The sequence below is a fragment of the Cynocephalus volans genome, chromosome 1, assembly GCF_027409185.1.
Source record: "Cynocephalus volans isolate mCynVol1 chromosome 1, mCynVol1.pri, whole genome shotgun sequence".
NCBI lineage: Eukaryota > Metazoa > Chordata > Mammalia > Dermoptera > Cynocephalidae > Cynocephalus > Cynocephalus volans.
In genome coordinates, this window is record NC_084460.1 from 156753337 (window position 1) to 156774208 (window position 20872).

Here is a 20872-nt window from a genome sequence, read left to right on the forward strand (position 1 = left end):
GTTTTTTTGTTTTATTTTGACCACATTCTGTCAAAACACTTGACCTAAGCATTTATTTCATTTACTATCCTGTGCTTTATTGATGAGAATTTACCACTCAAAGCTATGCTAATCGTGCAGGTAAGTAAAGGGATTGATGGGTTTGGCCACATCCAAGCAAAGTTCAAGTTGAAAATTGTTTTTCCGAGTGTTCATTTGGCTATGGCCTGAAGAATTTTCATGCATAATTTATCAAGCGGGGAATGAGAGAGCAGGGACAGAGTGAGGGTATGAACCAGCCTTGCTACTGTACTTCTGGTTTTGGTGAGTTAAGCACTCACTAACGTTCAGCACGGCATTCCTGGCCCCTTTCAGCTGTCACAGCATCAGAGGCACAGCAGCTAGTCACTGTGGTATTATTAGATAGAACAAGATAGCAGCGGTAGCATTTGTCTCATGCCATCATCCTTTTATCTAAGGGATGAAGGAGTAGAATTTATCATGTATTTTACTTAAAATATTAGTTTGTACATCTGTTATAGGAATTTTAAGGAAACCTACTAATACACTAGTCTCTTATTTTATTGTCTTAAAATAGGGTGCATGTATGTACCTTAAAACGCCTCAGACTTTAGGTTTATAAATACAAAGTTGTAGTTAAGAATGAGCATTTTCTCTCAGATATTTAGTTAAATTCTCCCTGTCCAGATAAGCTAGAATAAACAAACAGAAAGGTTAAGCACGTATTCCTCATTATTCAGTTTTCAGTTCTTTGGCGCTGTCCTCAGACATCACTGCATCACTGTCCTCCTTCCATTCATCAGTGTCCTTTCTTGTTATTAAATCTATTGTAGTACTTCAGGTTGTGGTTGAACTTACCAGCACATGCACGGCCGACCATTCTTTCATCTGGGAAGCAGTCTTTCTCTGGCTTCACTCTTCCGTCTCCTTCCCTCCACGGATTTCCTCCTGTCTGTCTGGCCTTTCCTCCTCAGGTTCCTTTCCAGGCTCTTCTTCCTTTGCCCCACCTAGAAACAGGAGTGTTTTTCAGGCTTTGTCTCCTGCCCTTTTTTCTACCACTCTTACTACATATGAGGGGACTTCAAAAGTTCTTGGAAAGATTTGTATTATCTTTTAATTCTACTTTTCCATGAATGATTTGAAGTACCCTGGTATTCTTCCCAGGCAATTTCAACCACTGCCATAGTGTCAGTTACCCTTTATGTTTCTCAAAGCCACATATGTGTCTGGTACGCAAAGACGTTTTTTGTTTCTTAATACCAAAGGTAATTGTCTAGAATTTCAAGATTATCTTTTGAGACTGACTCTTCTTCCTCCCCCTGAGTATTGACATAATGATAGACCTGTCCTCTTTTCTCTTGCTGAGCTGCCATCTCAGAGCCTTTGCATTAGTTCTTTATGGGGTGGGAGGGTGACATTCGGTCCTTTCCCCCACCACTACTTTTGGTTGTTTTAACTCTTATGGATCCTTTAAGCCTTTTTTTGAGCCCTCTCCCCCACACCCTTATGTTAAAGAAATATATATTTTTATAGTTGTTTAATTCTGTCTCTCTTCCCAATTAGATTGTAAGCTCTCTAAGGACAGGGATCATGCTGATGTACATTAAGCATGTTATCTGATACATAAGAAACTTAAATAGTTTTAAATTTTTGCTCTTGTGTTGTAGTTGAGCATATGACCAATACAGCAAGTCATGGGGCTTAGAATGCATTCTTTGACTTGTACCTTTTAAAGGAAGAGTGTATGTAAAAAAGGCTCCACTGGAGAACCCCAAGACCAAAGCATATGATTTTAAAATAGTAAGTCTTCAGAACAGTTAAGAGAAATGGGAGTTAAAGTTTTATGGCTTTTTAAAAATATTACTATTAGGACTATACTCTATATCATGTGTGGACATACACGTACAAGTACTTCAGAAAGTTCATGGAAAGATTTGTATTTTGTCTTTCAATTCTATTTTTCCATGAACTTTTTGAAGTACCCTCATATACACATGCACTTGATATTAACAAAGAGTTACCTAACATCCACAGCCTGAGATAGCTGTGATTCTGTGATGGACTTTGAGTGTGAATCCCGTTCTGCTGAGCACGACTGAATTCTGTTCCTTGCCTCATCTAGCATGCCACCTTTTATCTCATCTTCTGGATCTGATCCTGTGCCTCAGAAGAAATTATGTTAGACCTTTAACAACTGTATAGGGAAACATCCAACCTTAACAAATATTTAGAGTCCCTATTGTAGGTACAGTACACTGGAGTTTGGCATGGAGAATGAAAAAGAATCATTGGATGTGGCCACTTCCCATAATCATACTGATTGGTATCAAAGTGTGTGTGTGTGGGGGGGGGTATTGTGAATTTATTTTTCTATTTTTAAAATGTATTTTTTGAATTGAAACATAATTGATTATACATATTTATGGGGTACAGAGTTGACTATTAGTATTGGTGTACAGTATGTGATGATCAATTCGATATCATTAGCACATTCATCATTACAAATTTTAATTATTGTTTGTGTCCCTTACCCAATTCTTCCCTAATCCCTCTTCCACTTTCCCACCTCTAGTAACTATAGGTCTATTCTCTCCTTCTGAAAGTTCCATGTTTTATTATGGCCAGTTGGTCTTTCTCTCTCTCTCTCTCTCTCTCTCTCTCTCTTTCCTTTTTTCTTAGCTCCCACTTATGAATGAAGACATGTGGTATTTCTCTTTCTGTGCCTGACTTATTTCACTTATATATATAATATAATTTTCTCCAAACTCATCTGTGTTGCTGGGAAGGCAGAATTTCACTATTTTCTATTGCTGAATAGTATCCCATTGTGTATATATATACCACATTTTCCTCATCCAGTCATCCAACGATGGACATTTAGGTTGGTTCTATATCATGGCTATTGTAAATAGAGCTGCGATAAACATGGGAGTGCAGGTATCCCTTTGACATGATGATTTTCATTCCTTTGAGAATATACCCAGTAGCGGCATTGCTGGATCATATGGTAGTTCTACCTATAGTTGTTTGATAAACCTCCATACTGTTTTCCATAATGGCTGCACTAATTTACAGTCCCATCAACAGTGTAGAAGACTTCCCTTATCTCCACATCCTTGCCAGTATTTTGTTATTCTGTCTTTTTTGATAATAGTCTAGTTGAGGTGAGATGATATCTTGGTGTGGTTTTGATTTGCATTTCCCTGATGATTAGTGATATTAAGCATTTTTTCCTGTACTATTGGCCATTTGTATGTCTTCCTTTGAAAAATGTCTGTTTAACTCCTTTGCCCAGTTTTTAATTGGATTATTTGTTTCTTTACTGTTACGTTATTGGAGTTTTTGAATATTCTGGATATTAATCTCTTGTCAGATGTACAGTTTGAAAATATTTTCTCCCATTCTGTACATTGGTCTTTTCTAAAAAGAAAAATTGCAGTCCTGATTTAGAAAACTTTTATGCTGTCCCCACCCTTTGGTGAGTTAAGCAGTCACTAAAAGACCAGAGGAAAACCAAAGCATTTGATTTTAAAATAGATACTTCTTTTCCAAGTTAGTCTTCAGTACATTTAAGAGGAGTAGGAGCTAAAGTTTTTTATATTCTCATTAGAACTATACCTTATTTTTATATATATATATATATATAAACTTAGGAGAAATAAAAAATTACATAATGTCCACAGCATGGAGGCTGCGATAGACTTTAATTTATTCCTGGGTAAAATTAATATGCATTACAGTTTAGAGAAACAAAACACAAACCCGCTAATCAAAATGTTCAGCTAACAGAGCTGGAGCTTTTTCATTAGTTATATTGTCTTGAATTTCATCACTGTACCAGCTGGCTTCTTGTCAATTTATAGTTTGGACCTTTACATCAAACAGCAAAAAATTAATTACAGGAAAAGGAGTCCCAATAGGAATTTTGTGCTTAGAGGTTTTTTCACAATTAACCAGACATGAATGGGGCTGTGTACAGAGGAAATGGAAAGGGAAAGAAAGAACTTCATAGAATTTTCTAGAATCATTAACTACAGCAATGTTAGTCACTTGCTTCCCTGATTTTGTTTTAAAGTTGTTTAGCCAAAGCTTTCAGCCTTGTCATTTCTGGAAGCACCCAGTTATGTTAGTATATTGAATGCAGTGAATCATGGCATGAACTGTGAATTCTCTTACAAAAATGTCCCGAGTGACAATTCAAAAAATTACTACGCTCCCTTCATTTTTAATTGAGTAACATTTTATGTATTACATTACTGATTATAATCATAATTTAATGAGCAGAAAGATCATGCTTTGATGGTTAGTGCCAGGTTACTTGTAATGCACGTTTTGGACTCGGAAGTATTGTTCTCAAGTGTCACAGTCATTGCCTCTGTGAGCTACAATTAGTTTAAATGTGACTTTTCTAAGCCTCTTATCTGTTGAATAAACCAACCCAAGGTTTTAAAAATGCTTCCCTCAATTTAGATTTCTGTCTTTTTTTCTTTTTTATATCACTTAAAAACCCTTATTTGTGACTCATTCTTCTACTTCCTGACGTTCTAATAAAGTGAATGGTTCTTTGACAATCATATTTAAGCCACAGATGCCTGGAGAATCTGGAGAAAACATTTCTCTCCTCAGGAAAATGCACATATGAATATACATCTGACATTTTGCATAAGTATCACAGAATCAATAGGAATGCATGAACCTTAGGTTATGAATGCCTGTTGCATTTGTTGAGAAAAATCTACATATATTATGTATACATGCATACATAGCGTTTATATATAATTTAGAGATTATGTATATTAATTTGGTTAAATTCAAATGCCGGTTTCGATTATGTTTTTCCCATTCCATCAAGTTATCTGTACTAAAAACAAATCAATTACCTTCTTTGCCACTACCTGAATAAATTTAGATTTCTGATCCATCTTTATATACAGCAGCCCTTAGTTATAAGCTCATCTGGGTGGCCATATTTCACTCTACTGTCTCAAGTGCTGCCACATTTCCTAAGTAATTTGTAGACCACAGCTGAGAAGAACATTCTTAACTTGTTTTAATGGTAGTATTTTTCTTCGTTAGGTTTGTGAGTTGTGAGCTAGTGTAAGATACTAACAGGCATTTTCCAGTTTTCTCTCTTCAGCCTGAGAATGTTTCACTATTATCCCAAGGTCACTTTGAAAGTCTTTCTGTGATTTGCTTCCATTTATTTTATGCTGTTGTTTATGGTTTTGAACCAAATATGAAATTTAATGTTGCGTTTGTCTACATTAAACTTAATTTGCCCCTTGTCAGCTCATTTACAACAGAGAAAACATTCAAAAGCCACCTTGTAAATGTTTTGTCTGCAATCACTGATACAATATTTTTATCATTTTTCTGTTGTGTGCAACTTTCTGTATCTTACAGTTTAAAAAGAGGCCTCTCCAAGGGAAGAGTTTCAGAAAATATAAATGAGTCTAATAGAGATTAATAAATTAATCTTTAATAGAATAGAATCTTTACCATATGTTGAAGATTTTTATTTTATTTTATTTTATTTTAATTTATTTATTTGTATATTCTAAGATGTTGTAGAGCAGTTGGGGGGAAGGGGATAGGGGATAGGGGATGGGGGGTAGAGTGAGAGGAGGAGGAAGTAGTGGGGGTTTGGTCCAGGCACATGGCACCCCCCACATTCTGGCAGAGGAGCCCAGGGGGTTTCCAGTGGCAGCTCGGTTGCAGCTGGGCTGGATGCTGACTTCAGGGGGACATGGCTGAAACCCTTGGCCACCTCCATCCTGGGAGCCTGGGATGCTTTCAGTGGTGGCTCGGTAATTGTCACTGGGCTGGATGCAGATGTTGGGGTGGTGTTGCTGAGGCCATGAGTATCCCCCCCCGCACAGGCTCAGGATACCAGAGCACTTCTGGTGGCAGTCTGGTGGTCATTGCTGAGCTGGATGTGGACATCAAGGGGGTGTAGCTGAGGCCCTCTTTCCCCCCACCACCTCTGGTTTGGGAGCCCAGGGCACTTCCAGCAGTGGCCTGATGGCCATTGCTGGATGCAGACATTGAGGGGTTTTGGTTGAGGCCCTCAGCCCTCCCCCCACCCGGGCTTGGGAGCCTGGGAGGCTTCCAGTCCTTCTAAGTTTTATAGGTGTTCTTTGGTGATGTTAGACCTTTATGGGTTAATATCAGAACTTTGTCTCTGATCTGTGGGGTTTTTGTTTTTACTTTAAGTTCTGTGTTGGATTATTCACTCTTCCCACCACTTAAACCCTGCACTGGAACTAATTTGTTGTCCTTTGGTTACTTCTCAAATGGGGAAAATTCTTGTGGGAACCAGCACTTGAGCCCTGTGGTTGAGCTAAATTGCTGTTTTGCTGCTGATTCTCTGGGGAAGGCTTTCTGTGCAGCTCGGGTTTTAATTGTTGACCTTGTTAGCATTTCCAGATCTTCTGAGGTCTGGTACACTTGGGTTGTGTGGAAACTCCGGTCTGGACCTGAGTCTTTTCAGCAAACTTCCCCCCTGCAGTTCTGTATTTCTGACCAGTGTCCACTGAGTGGGCCTGTGCTAATTGGAGGGCAGATCAGCTGTCCTTGCTGTGTCGCAGTGTTCTGCTGGTGGGCCAGTCTTCCCTACCCCACCACTTAGCCCTCCGAATACTTCCCGTGGGACGGGCCATGTGCTGGTCCCTTGCAATGATTCACCAGCCTCTGAGTGGCTCCATTTTTCAGTTGTCTGTGGCCCCTTGCTCCTATGTGGGTCCATGGGAACCCTGTTAGTGGTCTTGCTGGTCTGGGTGCCACCAAGGCCCTCTTCTCCCCTGCTGACTCCAAGCAACTTCATACAAAGGGCACAACAGTAACTTTTGCCCCCTCTTGCTCCATGTGCTCACCAGGACCAGCCTTGAAGTGGTTGGGGCTTGAAACAGTCAAAGAGATCCTTTCTTTCTCTCATCATGGCTTTTCCTGCCTTCAGGAACTCCAAAAGTCTATACTGCTCTTCCCCTGAGCTCTAGCAGCCCCAGCTTGCAGTCACTGATTTTTAATATTTGTAAATTGGTTGATTGTGGGAGAGGGTGATGCTGGGGACCGTCTATTCCACCATCTTGATCTGAAGTTGAAAAATTTTTTTAAATAGCTCTATTTTCTAACTTTAGTACATGTTATATAAGTATGCTTATTAGGATATTCTTTAAAGTAGTGAATTTATACATGAAAAAATAAATGAAGTAAAAATTAAAATACGTACAAAATCCTAAATTGGATTATGAAACCAAATCTTTTTTTCTTAATCTTTTTTTCTTTCATCTTTTTCTCATATTTTTCCAAGTACTTAATTTGACCTCATATAATGAATTTTTTTGTTAGTAGTTAATAATTTTTTAGATACGGTATTAAAAAGATAAATGAATATATCTTGACACTAAAATGAAATCTTAAATTTAAATGATGAAAAACACTTTTAAGTAGAATCTTAAACATATACATTAAGGAATATAATTTGTGTGTTGAACATTATTTTCAGGAGCAATTTGCTATCTTGTGCCCTTGTCTATAAATAATTGGAAATGTTCAAAATTTGAGAAATGTTTTCTCTTAGAATCATGTATACTGTTTATCTTTTGAGCAGGTATTCCACTTATTCACTGTATGTTAGGAAAATATCAGACAAGTGTACAAAGACACATTTGTAAGACTGTTTATTTTTTATAATTCAGTAGAAAAGTCAGAATGGCTAACTTGAGGTGATTGCTTAAATAAAATTGTATTATATACATATGATGGAATACCATCATGGAGATGGATGCTTAGTGACATGGAAAGTACTTATATTAAAAATCAAAATAGTATTTAATAGGAGTCATTTTTGTTCAAAAACAAGTTGAAGATAGGTAAATAGGTGGTGGGTAGATAGAGAGATGGTATGGATATAAGTATAGGTGTCAGTATAGGCACAGATGTAGATATATAAGCTGTAGATGTAGATGTAAATGAAAAGAAATAAAATAATTATCGAAAGAGAAACAGTACTTATTTGGTAAGATTTTAGATTGCCCATGCATGTGTGTGTGTTTAATTGTGGTTTTTAAAAATAGTATGTCCATGAGTGTGTTACTTGTATAATAAAAATAGTGATTGAAAGAAAATAAAATATTGTGATAGTAGCCAAAATTTATTGAGTATGTACTATACGTCTTGTACCCTTCTGAGTAATTTTCATGCCTTACCTCATTTAATTGTAATTATGCTACTCTTCAGTCCTTAGGGTCTTAGTCTGTTTAGGCTGCTATAACAAACCATCATAGATTGGGTGGCTTAAACAATTGTTTCTCGCAGTCTGGAGGCTGAGAAGTCCAAGATAAGGCACTGGCAGAGTCACTATCTGGTAAGCCCCACTTCCTGGTTCACAGATGGCTGTTCTCACTGTGTCCTCAATGGAAGCAGGAACAAGGACGCACTCTAGGGTCTTTTTTATAAGAACATTAATCCTATTTGTGAGGGCTCCATCCTGGTGACCTAATCACCTTGCAAAGGTCCCAGCACCTCATACCATCACATTGAGGCTTAGGATTTCACATATGAATTTGGGAGGGGGATACAAGCTTATAATCCCTCACACTTATTTATGCTATAGATTATAAGCATGTGAATTTTCATGCTAGACTGTGTTAAATAAATGATAATAATGTAATTTCATATTGAATTGTTGTTTTTTTAATGGAGTCCAGAACCCTCTGAGGCTGTATCGTGTGTGTGTGTGTGTGTGTGTGTGTGTGTGTTTCTGGGAAGCACGTGCTTAGCTTTTAGTCAGATTATGGGGTGGGTTAATAACACCCTTAGATAACTTTGATCAAACTCATCATTCAATTCTGTACTGTTGAAAACTGGATTACCAAGGCAGAATACTAAGAGCAAGCTGAACTATACAGTGGAGAAGAATTGGTTATGTTTTCACCTCATTAATCTACTTGACAAAGCAGTTGGAAAAGATTGCAAGCAACAGCAGCTGTGACCTGGGGTCACATTTCTAAGAAAGCTGGGAAGAAACAAGGAGATGTGGAGGCAATCAAGTGCCAGGAGTTTTTTAGCCAGAGCAGAACTTTACTTTTAGAAGTTGTCTAAAATGTTAATTTTAAGTGGAATATAATCGACTGTCAGTTATACTATAAATAACCCTTGAGAGTTTGTTAGGAGGTTTTGCAGGGTGAACATGTAGGAATAATGAAGCATCCATGAGGGTGAAGAAAGGATTCCTGACATATGAGTAGTAACCTGATTTACCCTATCAATCTGGGTGTCTTGTAACAAAATTATTTTCATATTCAAATCTGTCTTTTAAGATCTAAAATAGTAGATGATTCAAAGCACATTAATGTGTGGTTTTGGGAAATAAGTTTGAATTATTAAAAATATGAGTAAATGCATCAGAGCAGAATTTCAGCACTTTAAAGAAAGAAATAAGGCCATACCATGAAGAAGAACCAAATAGTAGCCCTTTGAATTCATCCTGGTATTTGTATATGTGCTACAGTGTAGGGAGGCCAGTTCAGTCCTTAGAATGATGATTTTACAGATGAGGAAACTGAGCACTGGAGAGATTAAATTGCCTAAATTCACATCACTCTTGAGTGGCCTAGCTGCACCTTAAGCCCAGATTGCACTGATCTGGAAATCTGTGTTCATGGGCATCACATGCTATAACTCTCCTTACTTAGACATAAAGCACTTTTCAAATCTCTGTGCTAGTATTTTTTAGGGTATGGTCTGTAGGCCACCTATTTTCAGAATATTATGGGAAAGTTGATAAAAATATAGATTCCTGCCTGGTACTCAACCCAGAGATAATAAATCCGTATCAGTGGGGGATGAACACTTTTAAGTCTTTCTTGGTGACTCTGGAGCATAATATAGACTGAAAAGCACAGCTCTGCACCATCCAATTCTGACATAAATAGGGTGACAGTATAGCAGGTTGTTCTTATTATTTATGTATTCTTTTTGTTCCATTTTATACTACTAACCACCCTCCTTGAAACTTTTCTAATGTCCCTCTTACTCTACTAGCCATTGCTCCTCAGTCTTCTTTCTGCCTGCAGTTCTTTGAGATGCTGCTGGTGGCCCTTTTTCCTCTGGTGACTGTCATTATCTTTGCTTATTGAGGCCCTAGAAATTATTCTTGCTCCCCATCTGTAATTCTCTCCTGAATTTCATTAACTTATCATTTTCACTCTTACTCAAAATCTGTGGATGCCTGTATATCCTTTAGGTCTTAAATTTAGCAAGCCTAAAATTGAACTCATTATCTTCTCACCCCAAACTTTCTCTGTCACCATTTTCCCCTAGTGTTGTTAATGCTGTCACTACTCAGTCTCCTGAACTTGAAACTTCAGTATTGAGTTCCGACTTCCCTTTTCCTCACTACCTTTTTTCCGTCAGTCAGTCATCAAATCTTATTTACCTCCCAGAAATGCCAACTGAATTGATCACTCTTTTCTCCATCCCACTGCCTCTCATCTTCCCTTACCTTACACTTCGGGTTCCATACTAGTTTTCCTACCACTCAACTTTTTCTTACATCCAGTCTCTTCTTCCACGCTGTCCTACAGATATTTTAATAATAAATGTGTTTGAACTTCTCATTCCCCCCTTAAAAATAGCCTTTGGTTCTGTATTGCCTGCAATGTAAGGTCCAAAGTTTATGAGGCTTGTCCTAATCTAATCTCACACTGTTTGTCCTACCTCTTCCTCTTCTCCTCACCACAAACACAGTTTTGTGGCTGAATTAAACTCCTCACTACACTTCACCTTCCCACTCCGATGCATTTGCACACACCATTCCATTAGCATGGAGTCTCTCTCCATACGAGACATTGGTCATTCTTGGCTCTGCATTTCCATAGCATTTCCTTTAAGCAGTATGGTGTAGTAGTAATTCAGAGTCAGACTGTCTGGGTTCATAAACCAACTACTCAATCACCGTGTGATCTCTCTGTGCCTCAATTTTCATATCTATAAAATTGGGACAATAATAGTACATACCTACCTCACAGGTTTGTTAAAGATGGTAAAGAATAAATTCATGTGCAGTGCTTACAGTAGTGCTTCATATGTAATAAGCCGATAATGAGCATTTGCTGCTGTCTCTACTGTAATCATAATGATAATGATGTAACACTTTCTTCTGCAAGAGGGCTAAAGGAATCACTTATTAATACTTGAATCAACCCAGAGATTCATGGCCATACCAAAATAAAAGGATTTTGCCTATAGAAAGCCTGGATCTAGTTTGTAGGCTAATGTACTTTAGCTACCTTATAGCATTTTTAGTCTCTCCTAAGTTATCCACTAGTGGAAATCCCACTAGTACTTGGATTGGTACGTGGGCATATACTGGCAGCCCTTGCATTATCAGTAAAGAATGTGTTGTGGCTACAGTTCTGGAGGCACATCGTCTTGCCATTTGAATGGTTGGTGAAGCAAGCTACGCCTTGGGCGCACCTTGGGCTGATGTGAATCAGACTCTAGACCTAGGCAGGACTCCTAAGTGTAGGAGAAAGATGTTCCTTGTGTCAATTTGAAGCATCCTAAAGTAAACATAGGCTCACAGAGTCAGAAATCTGGTTTTCTCCTCTGCCACACTGTGGGCAACGTTATAAAAAATATTATCATTTACACTGAAATGTTAGAATTTAGCAAAATGTTTACAGACACTTTAACTTTTATGAAACTGCTACAGACCTATTTACTTGGATGTTATTTTTTATTTTGCAACTACAGTCCTGAAGAGTTAAATATAAATTGTGGGGTTCCTTAGCAGAGTTTACTATTTAAAGCAACTCTACAGTTAATCATTTTGAATTATGTCCTAGCTTATTAGTTTTTATTTGTGAGAATATTAATATACTAGTTTCTTTGAAGTAGGATACACATATTGGCTATGGTACTTTCTAACTTATTCGTGGCTTAGAAAATTGAAGCATTAATTAATCACAGTAAATGAAAGTAAATTTTGGAACGTAGTATTTAGTTTTTAGGGGGAAAAAAGCCCTAAAGTAGAAGTCCAACTTGGGGAAAATAATAATAGCCAATTTAGTAGATGACTAATATCTAAATTTGAGTCTCAGAATGAAAACTACAAGGGTACTTCAAAAAGTTAATGAAAAGATTTTTATTCTCTTTTAATGCTGTTTTCTATAAACTTTTTGAAATACCTGTGTATGTATTTGTTATAGTTTTATTTTTTTGTTTATTGGGTTTCTGGTTCTCATCCTTATAATGTGAAATAATATTTAAGTAGATTCCCAACCAAGTGTCTCGGCTATACACACGTAGCCACAGTTGAAATTAAGGATACACATCAAATGGTAACAAACAGATCTGAAAAAGGAATAGGGAAAATTAATAATAAAAGTGATGACTTGGGTTTCTGTAGTACCTGAAGTTTACAACTACTTGCCTAATGTGATGTCATAGAGAAAACTTTGGATTTTAATCAGAACTACCAAATTTTAGTGGTTGCTTTTCACTTATTATCTATGACCTTGGGCAAATCCCTTAATTGCCCAGAGCTTTGGATTTCTCATATGTGAAATGAATATAATACAGAGTTCCTTTGAGGATCAAAAAATAACATACGTACAAAGTCTTTGGAAATTATCAAGCACTGTACAGATTTCAGAGATTACAGAAACAGAGATTTCAGAAATTACTCAGAGATCTCAGAGATTATTTCGGAGATGAGATAAGTATGACAGATATGTTTGTCCTCAGTTTGTGCGTGAGGAAATCAAGATGCGCAGCAAGTAATAAGTGGCTGAACTAAAGCTATACACTGAGCTTCTGAGTCCAAAAGTGGTACTCTCTGTGCTAGACCATACGGTTTCTGAACCAGGCCTGTTCAGCATTCACACGGTGTACCTATTTTGTAGTAAATTGTAGCCTAAAATCATTTTAAAGACTTTAAAACATATAATTATTATTTTATCTTAGAAATGCTAATATTCCTAGGGGATGCTTACATTTGTTTTTTTAATGCAGGTAATGAATTTGGGCATCCTGAATGGTTAGACTTCCCAAGAAAAGGAAATAATGAGAGTTACCATTATGCCAGAAGGCAGTTTCATTTAGCTGATGATGACCTTCTTCGCTATAAGTTCCTAAATAACTTTGACAAGGATATGAATAGATTGGAAGAAAGATGTGGTTGGCTTTCAGCTCCACAGGTAAGCTCTTTCCTCTAAACATTATGTTTCAGTCACCAATGATGTACATGCTTAGAATGGCAATCGATTTAAATCTGTATGCACATCTTTTAAATAGCACTTCATTATTCAGTGTGTAATGTCCTGTGACATACTTCAGGTTGTCAAAACATGTCACTGAAGTCTCTCTAATAGATAATGAAAATCTTAAACATAATATCCTGCTTACTTTCCTGGTTAGTTTGTTATTGTTGTTGTTGTTTAAATTTAGTAATTTTCATTTTTATTGGTTAAAATAAATGAAAAAGCTCTGCATAGAACCCATTTTGGAAATTGCTGTGGAAACATCTTAATTGTTTTGACTGTTTTTCCTCATAGAAATAATTATGCTGTCATACAGAAACGACTTTGACAACATGTAGATTTCTTTATTTCTTTTTTCCCTTCTTTACTGGTCTCTAACTTGTCATTTCAGTAGATGCCATTATACCTGCATGCTGTTTTGTATTTTTCATGAGCCTGACACTCTCCTCTGGAATTAAAGTCTCAATTTTCAATAAGTTTTAGAAAATGTAATTAACAGGTGCAAATTTTATACAGGCTTTTTTTTCCTCCTTGCAAAAATTAGCATGTAGTATGTGTTAGTTATAATCCATCTACTTTATTCTGGTACTGTTTGAAATTACTGTTGATGTGTTTTTGCTTTGGTGTCTATGATTCTTTTTTTAATGGCTGAACAAAGGTACTTATATATTCAGTAAGTTGGCTTCATGACACAAATGCCCTAATCACGTTTATTAGTAATGCTATTTCCAGAAGAGAGAGCAAAATGATGCTCCTTTTCAATAGGAACAATGTTGAATACCAAAAGGCATGCTGTTTACTCTAGAGTCTTAGTTTACATTTCTAAATTACCAGGAGTGGTGCTGCTGATACGCATGTCAATAAGTCCTCTCCAAGCTGGGGCTGGGCTAGGATGGTGCTGGGCTAGGACGGTGCTGAGAAGGAAAAGCCTTCTCTCCGCCATGTATAAAATAAGAGAGTTTGCAGATGTAATTTCTTTTCAGAACTTCTCTTTTTATTAAGAGAAAAAAACATATTATAATGGACTTTAGGTTGCTATTGAATCTGACAAAGTTGCCTAAAAATGTAAAATTTTTACAATAACTACTATTTCAGAAAGTAGATATAATAACAGTATTAGATTAAATTTTAAAAGTAATTTTATGAACCTTTCCTCATTAATCTGGAAACAAAACTCTTATAAAAGATTTTTTTTTTTCTTTTTTTTTATGACTGGCCAGTATGGGGATCCGAACCCATGATCTTGGTATTATGAGACTGTTTTATTTTAACCAACTGGGCTAAATGGCCAGCCAAAGATTCACTTTTAAGTATATCCAATCTATACATACAAACACAGTATTTATAGTACAGGTACCATATTTTTACTTAAAATCTAAGCGGCAACATTGATCCTCTGTTTATGCTTTGTTTGAGGTTGCCAAGTGACTAGTGAGATTTTTATATTCTTTATGCAGTTTTTGAGATTTGTTGTTGGCTTAGGGTTTGATATAGCAAAATGTTAACTTGTTCAAACTGGGTTATGATGATGGTTGCACAACTGAATAAATTTATTCAAAATCGTTAAACCATACACTTAAAAAAACAAACAAGCAAAATATATAATGTTCTAGAATTTTCATTTTTGGCTTAACAAGACTATTAAGAAAGATGAAAATAACTTAATGTAAATAATTTACTTGTACAACATGTAGGTATTATTTAGGGTGTTTGTTTGTTTGTTTGTTTCCTGCATCTGACCAGTATAGGGAGCCAAACTTCTGACCTTGGTGTTGTAAGGCTGCTCTCTAGGGTATTATTTAAATGTAACATATATGTTAATTCTTGCAGGCCTATGTGAGTGAAAGGCATGAAGACAATAAGATCATCACATTTGAGAGAGCAAGTCTTCTTTTTATTTTCAACTTTCATCCAAGCAAGAGTTACACTGATTACCGAGTCGGAACAGCATTACCAGGGAAATATCCTTTTTGTTGCAAGTGAATATGACTGCCTGCATTTAATTTTTTATGATAAAATAGAGTGTAAAAAAGACTAATGCTGATCTTGGTGACAGTAGCTTTCAGTTTCCTCATCTGAAAAATGAGGAACTTGAAATAGTTGATGGATAAATCTTTGCTCAGCTCAGTCATACTAAATTATTTCTAAGCTTCATTCTCACTTTAAAAAGTATGATTCTGAACATTTTAAAATAATATTTTGATCTAATAAGTAATACAAAGACAATGGATTGTAGTTTTTCTTTATGAAAATATTTGTAAGTTACCTCTGAGAATTATCTCCTTTCCCTTTCTCCACTGACTGGGAGAAAGCAGACATTAGATGTAAAAATAGCTTTCTTCCTTTTTTCTGTCCCTTCTTCTAAAAGTCAGAAGGTAGCTTTCTTTTGTATGCCTGAATTGGTACAGAGGCAAGGCAAGGGAGGTGTTAGCAATGGAAACAGCAGGGAGAATGTTTTTGATTTTTCTCTATATATTTATTTACTTATTCCTTCATTCATTTCACAAATATTTACTGAGCACCTATTTACTGAACACCCATGTGCCATCCCTGTGCTAGATACTGTAAGATAGGAAGTTTCCTGGCAGATACAGTCACTGCCCTCATATAGCTTTTAAACTAGTAAAGAAGACAAACATGAGTAATTGTAAGTTTGATAATTGTTGCAAAGAAAAAATGCAGTGTATTTTAAAGACATTATGACTGTTACCAGGTTTATGAGGGGGAAAAAAAAAAAGAGGATTCAGAGCTTAGCAACAAATCAGCACAATTTTTCAAGCAGGCAGTAGAACTAATGTGCTTATCTCCTGAAGCCCTAACAGTGATTAACATCTGCTACTGGAGCAAGATGCCTGATGCCAGCATACCGTTCTCTATGTCAGGGTGTCTCCAGCTATACCCATTGTTCAGCTGGCTCATTAAGGAAAGTGTATTTGTCACATAATAAAAGTCCATCGTAGAGTGATCCCAACACCATGACAATATCTAGTTCTCTAGTTCATTCTTTCTGCCTTCCAACTTTCATGGTGTCAGCAACATTCATAAGGTGGCTCAAGTTATAGTTGTTAAGACAAGAGGCGTGTTTCCAAGTGTCACCCACCTTCAGACACAACAAAATGCAAACAGATTTTATTTTTTGTGTCTCTTTTCAAAAATGAAGTCACTTCTCTAGCAGATTCCTTTCATATTCCATTGACCAGAATAGGCTCTCACATTCTCAGAATTTCTAGGAAGGAGAGTGGCTTTATCAAATTACCCCAGAGTCTCAGGAAGTGGACTGTTTGGTGAAGTGGAGACTCAGAAAGAATGTTTCTCTTCCAGTAAGACCAAAAGGGTCAGTGCTATCCAGTAAGTAGTCTGCAGCATCTGCCACACCTTTTGCTGCTCAGTGACATTGAGGATGGGGAGATATCCACATGATATTGCTGTCCACATGCTATCAGAGCGTTTAGGAGAGGAGGCTGTAGCTGTGACTAATAGCCAAAATGTGTTTCAGTTAACACAGAATGAAAGCTCTATTATCTGTCTCTTTGTGAGTACAAAGACATCAATGTGATGGGGTTTCCTAGACTATAGAAGTGCTATATGGGTCTGGGAAGCAAATGTTCTGCAAACAAATACTAGACATGTAGCAACTCGTACATGACCCTTCTCAGCTCCAGATTGCTAAAGTAATGCCCTAGGTTAAATCCTTTTAGACCTGGTAATGTAATATGATCAAACCAAAATACATTTGCAGGACACTGGTATCTACTGCAGTCTTTGTTATCTATGCAGCACTGTTCTTGACCCTAAGTCAGGGAGAAGAAATGTAGAAAACCAAGCTATGATGTAAAGCGTAATGTAATAAATAATGTAATAAATGGGAGGGGGGCAAGAAAGTTCCATGGGAGAACAGAGGACAAGGAAAAGAAGAGCAATATATATATATATATAGAGAGAGAGAGAGAGAGAGAGAGAGACAGAGACAGAGAGACAGAGAGAGAGAGAGAGACAGAGACAGAGAGAGAGAGAGAGAGAAAGAGATTAATTAAGAATAAGGAAAGATCTTTAAGCCTAGACCTTGAGAAATGGATATAATTACAGTGGGAAAAAAATGACGAAGTCCATTCAAGTTGTTGGTAAGCATAGAATGTGGTATTATTCCTGAGGATAGCACTATTCATAAGGTAAACATTAAAGTTTTTTAATTATTAAAAATATTGTCTTAAATGTTAATGCATTAATTGTATACTCTGGGACTAACATCTGTTCTGTGTGCTGTTCAAATCAGAAAGGCATTTAACATGCTCTGCACAGTACACCTCGCCCTGGCCTTCCCTCTTTTAGACCAAATACCTATAGTTTTTTAAATAGAGTTTCATGATATGAGTATACTTCAAAAAGTTTATGGATAGATTCTTATTATCTTTTAATTCTATTTTTCCACATACTTTATGAAGTACGTGTGTACTTTCCAGGCCTCTTACCATTAGGTCTCCCTTATCACAGTGCCCCCAGCACTGTTCACCTGCCTCCTCCATTGGGCCTCCACAACTAACAGCACAGTGCTGCAGATGTGGTCTGGCAAGTGTGTCCTAAAGCACCTCATTAGTTTCCTTCATCTTGGTGCTGCTCTCTTTTTAATATAGAAGTTACGTTCGTGTTACTGGCAGCCATCACGTATTCCTCTCACACTGAATTGTCATTCAAATAAAAATCCTGAGTTTTCCTTATGTGTCCTAATATTATGTCATATCTCCCTAATTGTTTATTCACTTAATAATTTTAGCCTAAAATTCCCAATTTAACATTGAACTTGAAAAAGTACAGTGTTAACTTTGCCTTCTCACCTATTAATAGAGAAGATAAAAAATTACTTCAGTAAAACATTTCTCTGTTACTAATCTGTTATGAGCGAACCATCTTCCATAAGCATCAGATCTCTTCTTTCAACTTTTTCTTTTTCTAAGCTTAGTTTTAAGAGTCCTTCTTCTTTAACATTTTGCAACTCTCATGTTTTATGGGCTTCCATCTTTCTGACATATTCTTTTACCTTTAAACTACATTGTAGCGCAGCATTACAGAATGATTTCTAATACAGAGTATTAAAAAATTGGGATTTTGATGCTATATTTTCAGACTTTACCAAAGTGTTCTATGCCATTGGTATTTCCAACTACCGAGCAAGTGAATTAAATACAGATTTTCACTGTGAAGAATCCACAGTGACAAGATTGGATGTATTAATCAAGTAAAGAAATTCATCAAATTTTTAATTCCCTGGGGAGTAGGATTTGTGCCAGAACAAATTTAAAGTTTCTAAAGGAGTCATTTGAGCTTCCTCTGTCACTGTGAAATGCAAACCTGTTACAGGTAACATGTCTGAATTCTTGAGCAGTTCCATTTTTCGAACTGTATATCCTGTATATCAAATAGAAAGACATCAGCTTTCACTCAGATCTGTGGAGAATAGATGGTGACTGTCTTCCCCAGAAACTGTTGTAAGAGGAGCTATTCTGGGGGTAATGCCAGACAAGGTAGAAAAGCCACTTTAAGGCTGCTTTTAAAGATCTCCTTGAAATAATATGATACATTTGGAAAACTGAGAGCCAGTTCTAATTTGCATCAGGAAGGTTTTGAACATAGTCTTTGTGGTGACTGCTAAAGGACATAGTATCGTTTCTGCAAAAGAATCTGTAGCTATATTCTACAAACAAACAAACAAAAGCAATAACAGCAGCAAAAACCCTTTGCCTATGTACTGTGTCACATTTGTCTTTTTAGCTGCTAATCTTTAGTGTAATAATCACCAGCATTCTTTAATACAGTACATAGCAATGTGGATAATGCAGAGCTGAGACCTAAATGTACTTGGTAAATAGGCAGGTTTCACATTTCATGCTTAGGAAGATAAAATACACTTTCCTGATATGTTATATTGCTTATGTTTTCATATTGTTTAGCTCTAAAGAAAGAAATATAATGCCTTTTATATTATCAGAATCATTGCTGTATTTCTTTAGTTACATTTCTTCACTTACAGCATTATCAAGTCAGCATTGAATCAAAATGAAAACTGCTAAGTCCCTAGGGACAAACTGCTTTTTCTAATCTATTTTGAATAATATAGATGATAATTCCTCATTTTAGGTGATGTGGGGGAGAACGTGGGTATCAGGACTCCCCTTTTGAGGGCCTTCTGTTTGCTAACCATTTTTATTAAGTTTTTAGTTTAATATTCTCCTCCACACTAAGAGTAGGTTGTGTTAGCCTCATGTCACAGATCAGGAAACTGGGACCTTTAAGTAACAGGCATTCTCTACAGCTCATGACTGGTGAGGGTCAAGCAGTGTATTAACAAAGCCCATACTCTTTCTATTATACCATGGTGGCTCTTTCTCTCTTTCTTTCTGTTCATTGGAGGGTTATGTACATGTGATTGGGGGTGGTATCAAGGGTGGTGTTATTGATAATGATTTATTTCTGTAATGTTCAAAATGACTTTGATATAGTTCTGGGAAAATAGGTAGCATGAGAAAATTATACACAATTTCATGGCACAGGCAAGCTTTCCTCTAGCCAACTGACCTCTCTCACTGCCCCACAGTCACCTCCACAAATTCTTCCCCAAGAATTCTTCCCCGTGATCTTGTTACCGTCTTCCACAAGGAGAAAAAAAAAATTTTTTTTTAAAGCAATACATGTATACTAGGTCCATCAGTGAGATTTTTCTGTATTCTGTAGTAGAATATAAATATGTCAGGGTTCTGTGTTCAAAGTTACACTCCTCTGATGCATCACATTAAGTTGACTATATGATATTTAATGTAAACTTTAAAACCTCACAGCTTATGTATAAGGTATGTTTTGGCATATATGATTAATATTATTCTGAGAACATGAACAACATAAGAACCAAATGTTTTTTAAATTATTTGTCATCATGCTGTTTGGATGGGGGTGGAAATAACTGTGTAATAACAGCCCCCTTTCCAAATGGCATTTCAAACTGTTACAATATAGAAATGTTAAGAGGAGTGATCATAAAGTGTGGCTTGTGAAGAATGTGTGAATCCAGGCCAAAAATATTTAGAGCCATGAGAACAGATGATGAGTAAATAGTTGGATTTGACCCTAGATCGTTGAAATATTTTTATTAAACTGCTGCAAGATGTACTTTTTAAAATGTAAATTCAGACACTGACATTTGCAACCTGTACACAGAGTTTCTAATGAGCAAATAAGGTCACTTGGATGATTCACTGGAGTGTGATTGCTAAAGGCAGAGATGTGGCTGTGAGTTGCTTAGTTTACAGAAGCCTTTGAAGTATGGTTATGTAACACTCTGTGTTTATTAGAATCTATGCTTTATGCAACAAATAAAAACAGAGAACTTAATTTAGGATTTACTAAATGCTCCATTCTATGAAGATTATATATGTAAAGGTTAATTTCTGGACAAACGAAACGGAGCATCTCAACTTAACTTTCTAGTTTTCCAGGTTATAGATGTTTTGGTAAAAAAACAAATAGGTTTTCTCATAAAGGATGTGCACAATGACTTAGATGCAGGCATGTTTCTTTTTCTTATGCACGCGTGTGTGTGCTTTTACATTTTGCTGCAA

The 20872-nt window shown here is 36.5% G+C and overlaps 1 protein-coding gene across 1 annotated transcript in view; it reads left to right on the forward strand.

The window, feature by feature from the left end:
• GBE1 (1,4-alpha-glucan branching enzyme 1) overlaps window positions 1-20872 on the forward strand; it is a 244421-nt gene that overhangs the window by 201571 nt on the left and 21978 nt on the right. The window contains exons 13-14 of the mRNA XM_063110167.1: window positions 13018-13202; window positions 15096-15226. Of these exons, the coding sequence (XP_062966237.1) occupies window positions 13018-13202; window positions 15096-15226 (316 nt within the window). The remainder of the gene's footprint in view (window positions 1-13017; window positions 13203-15095; window positions 15227-20872) is intronic.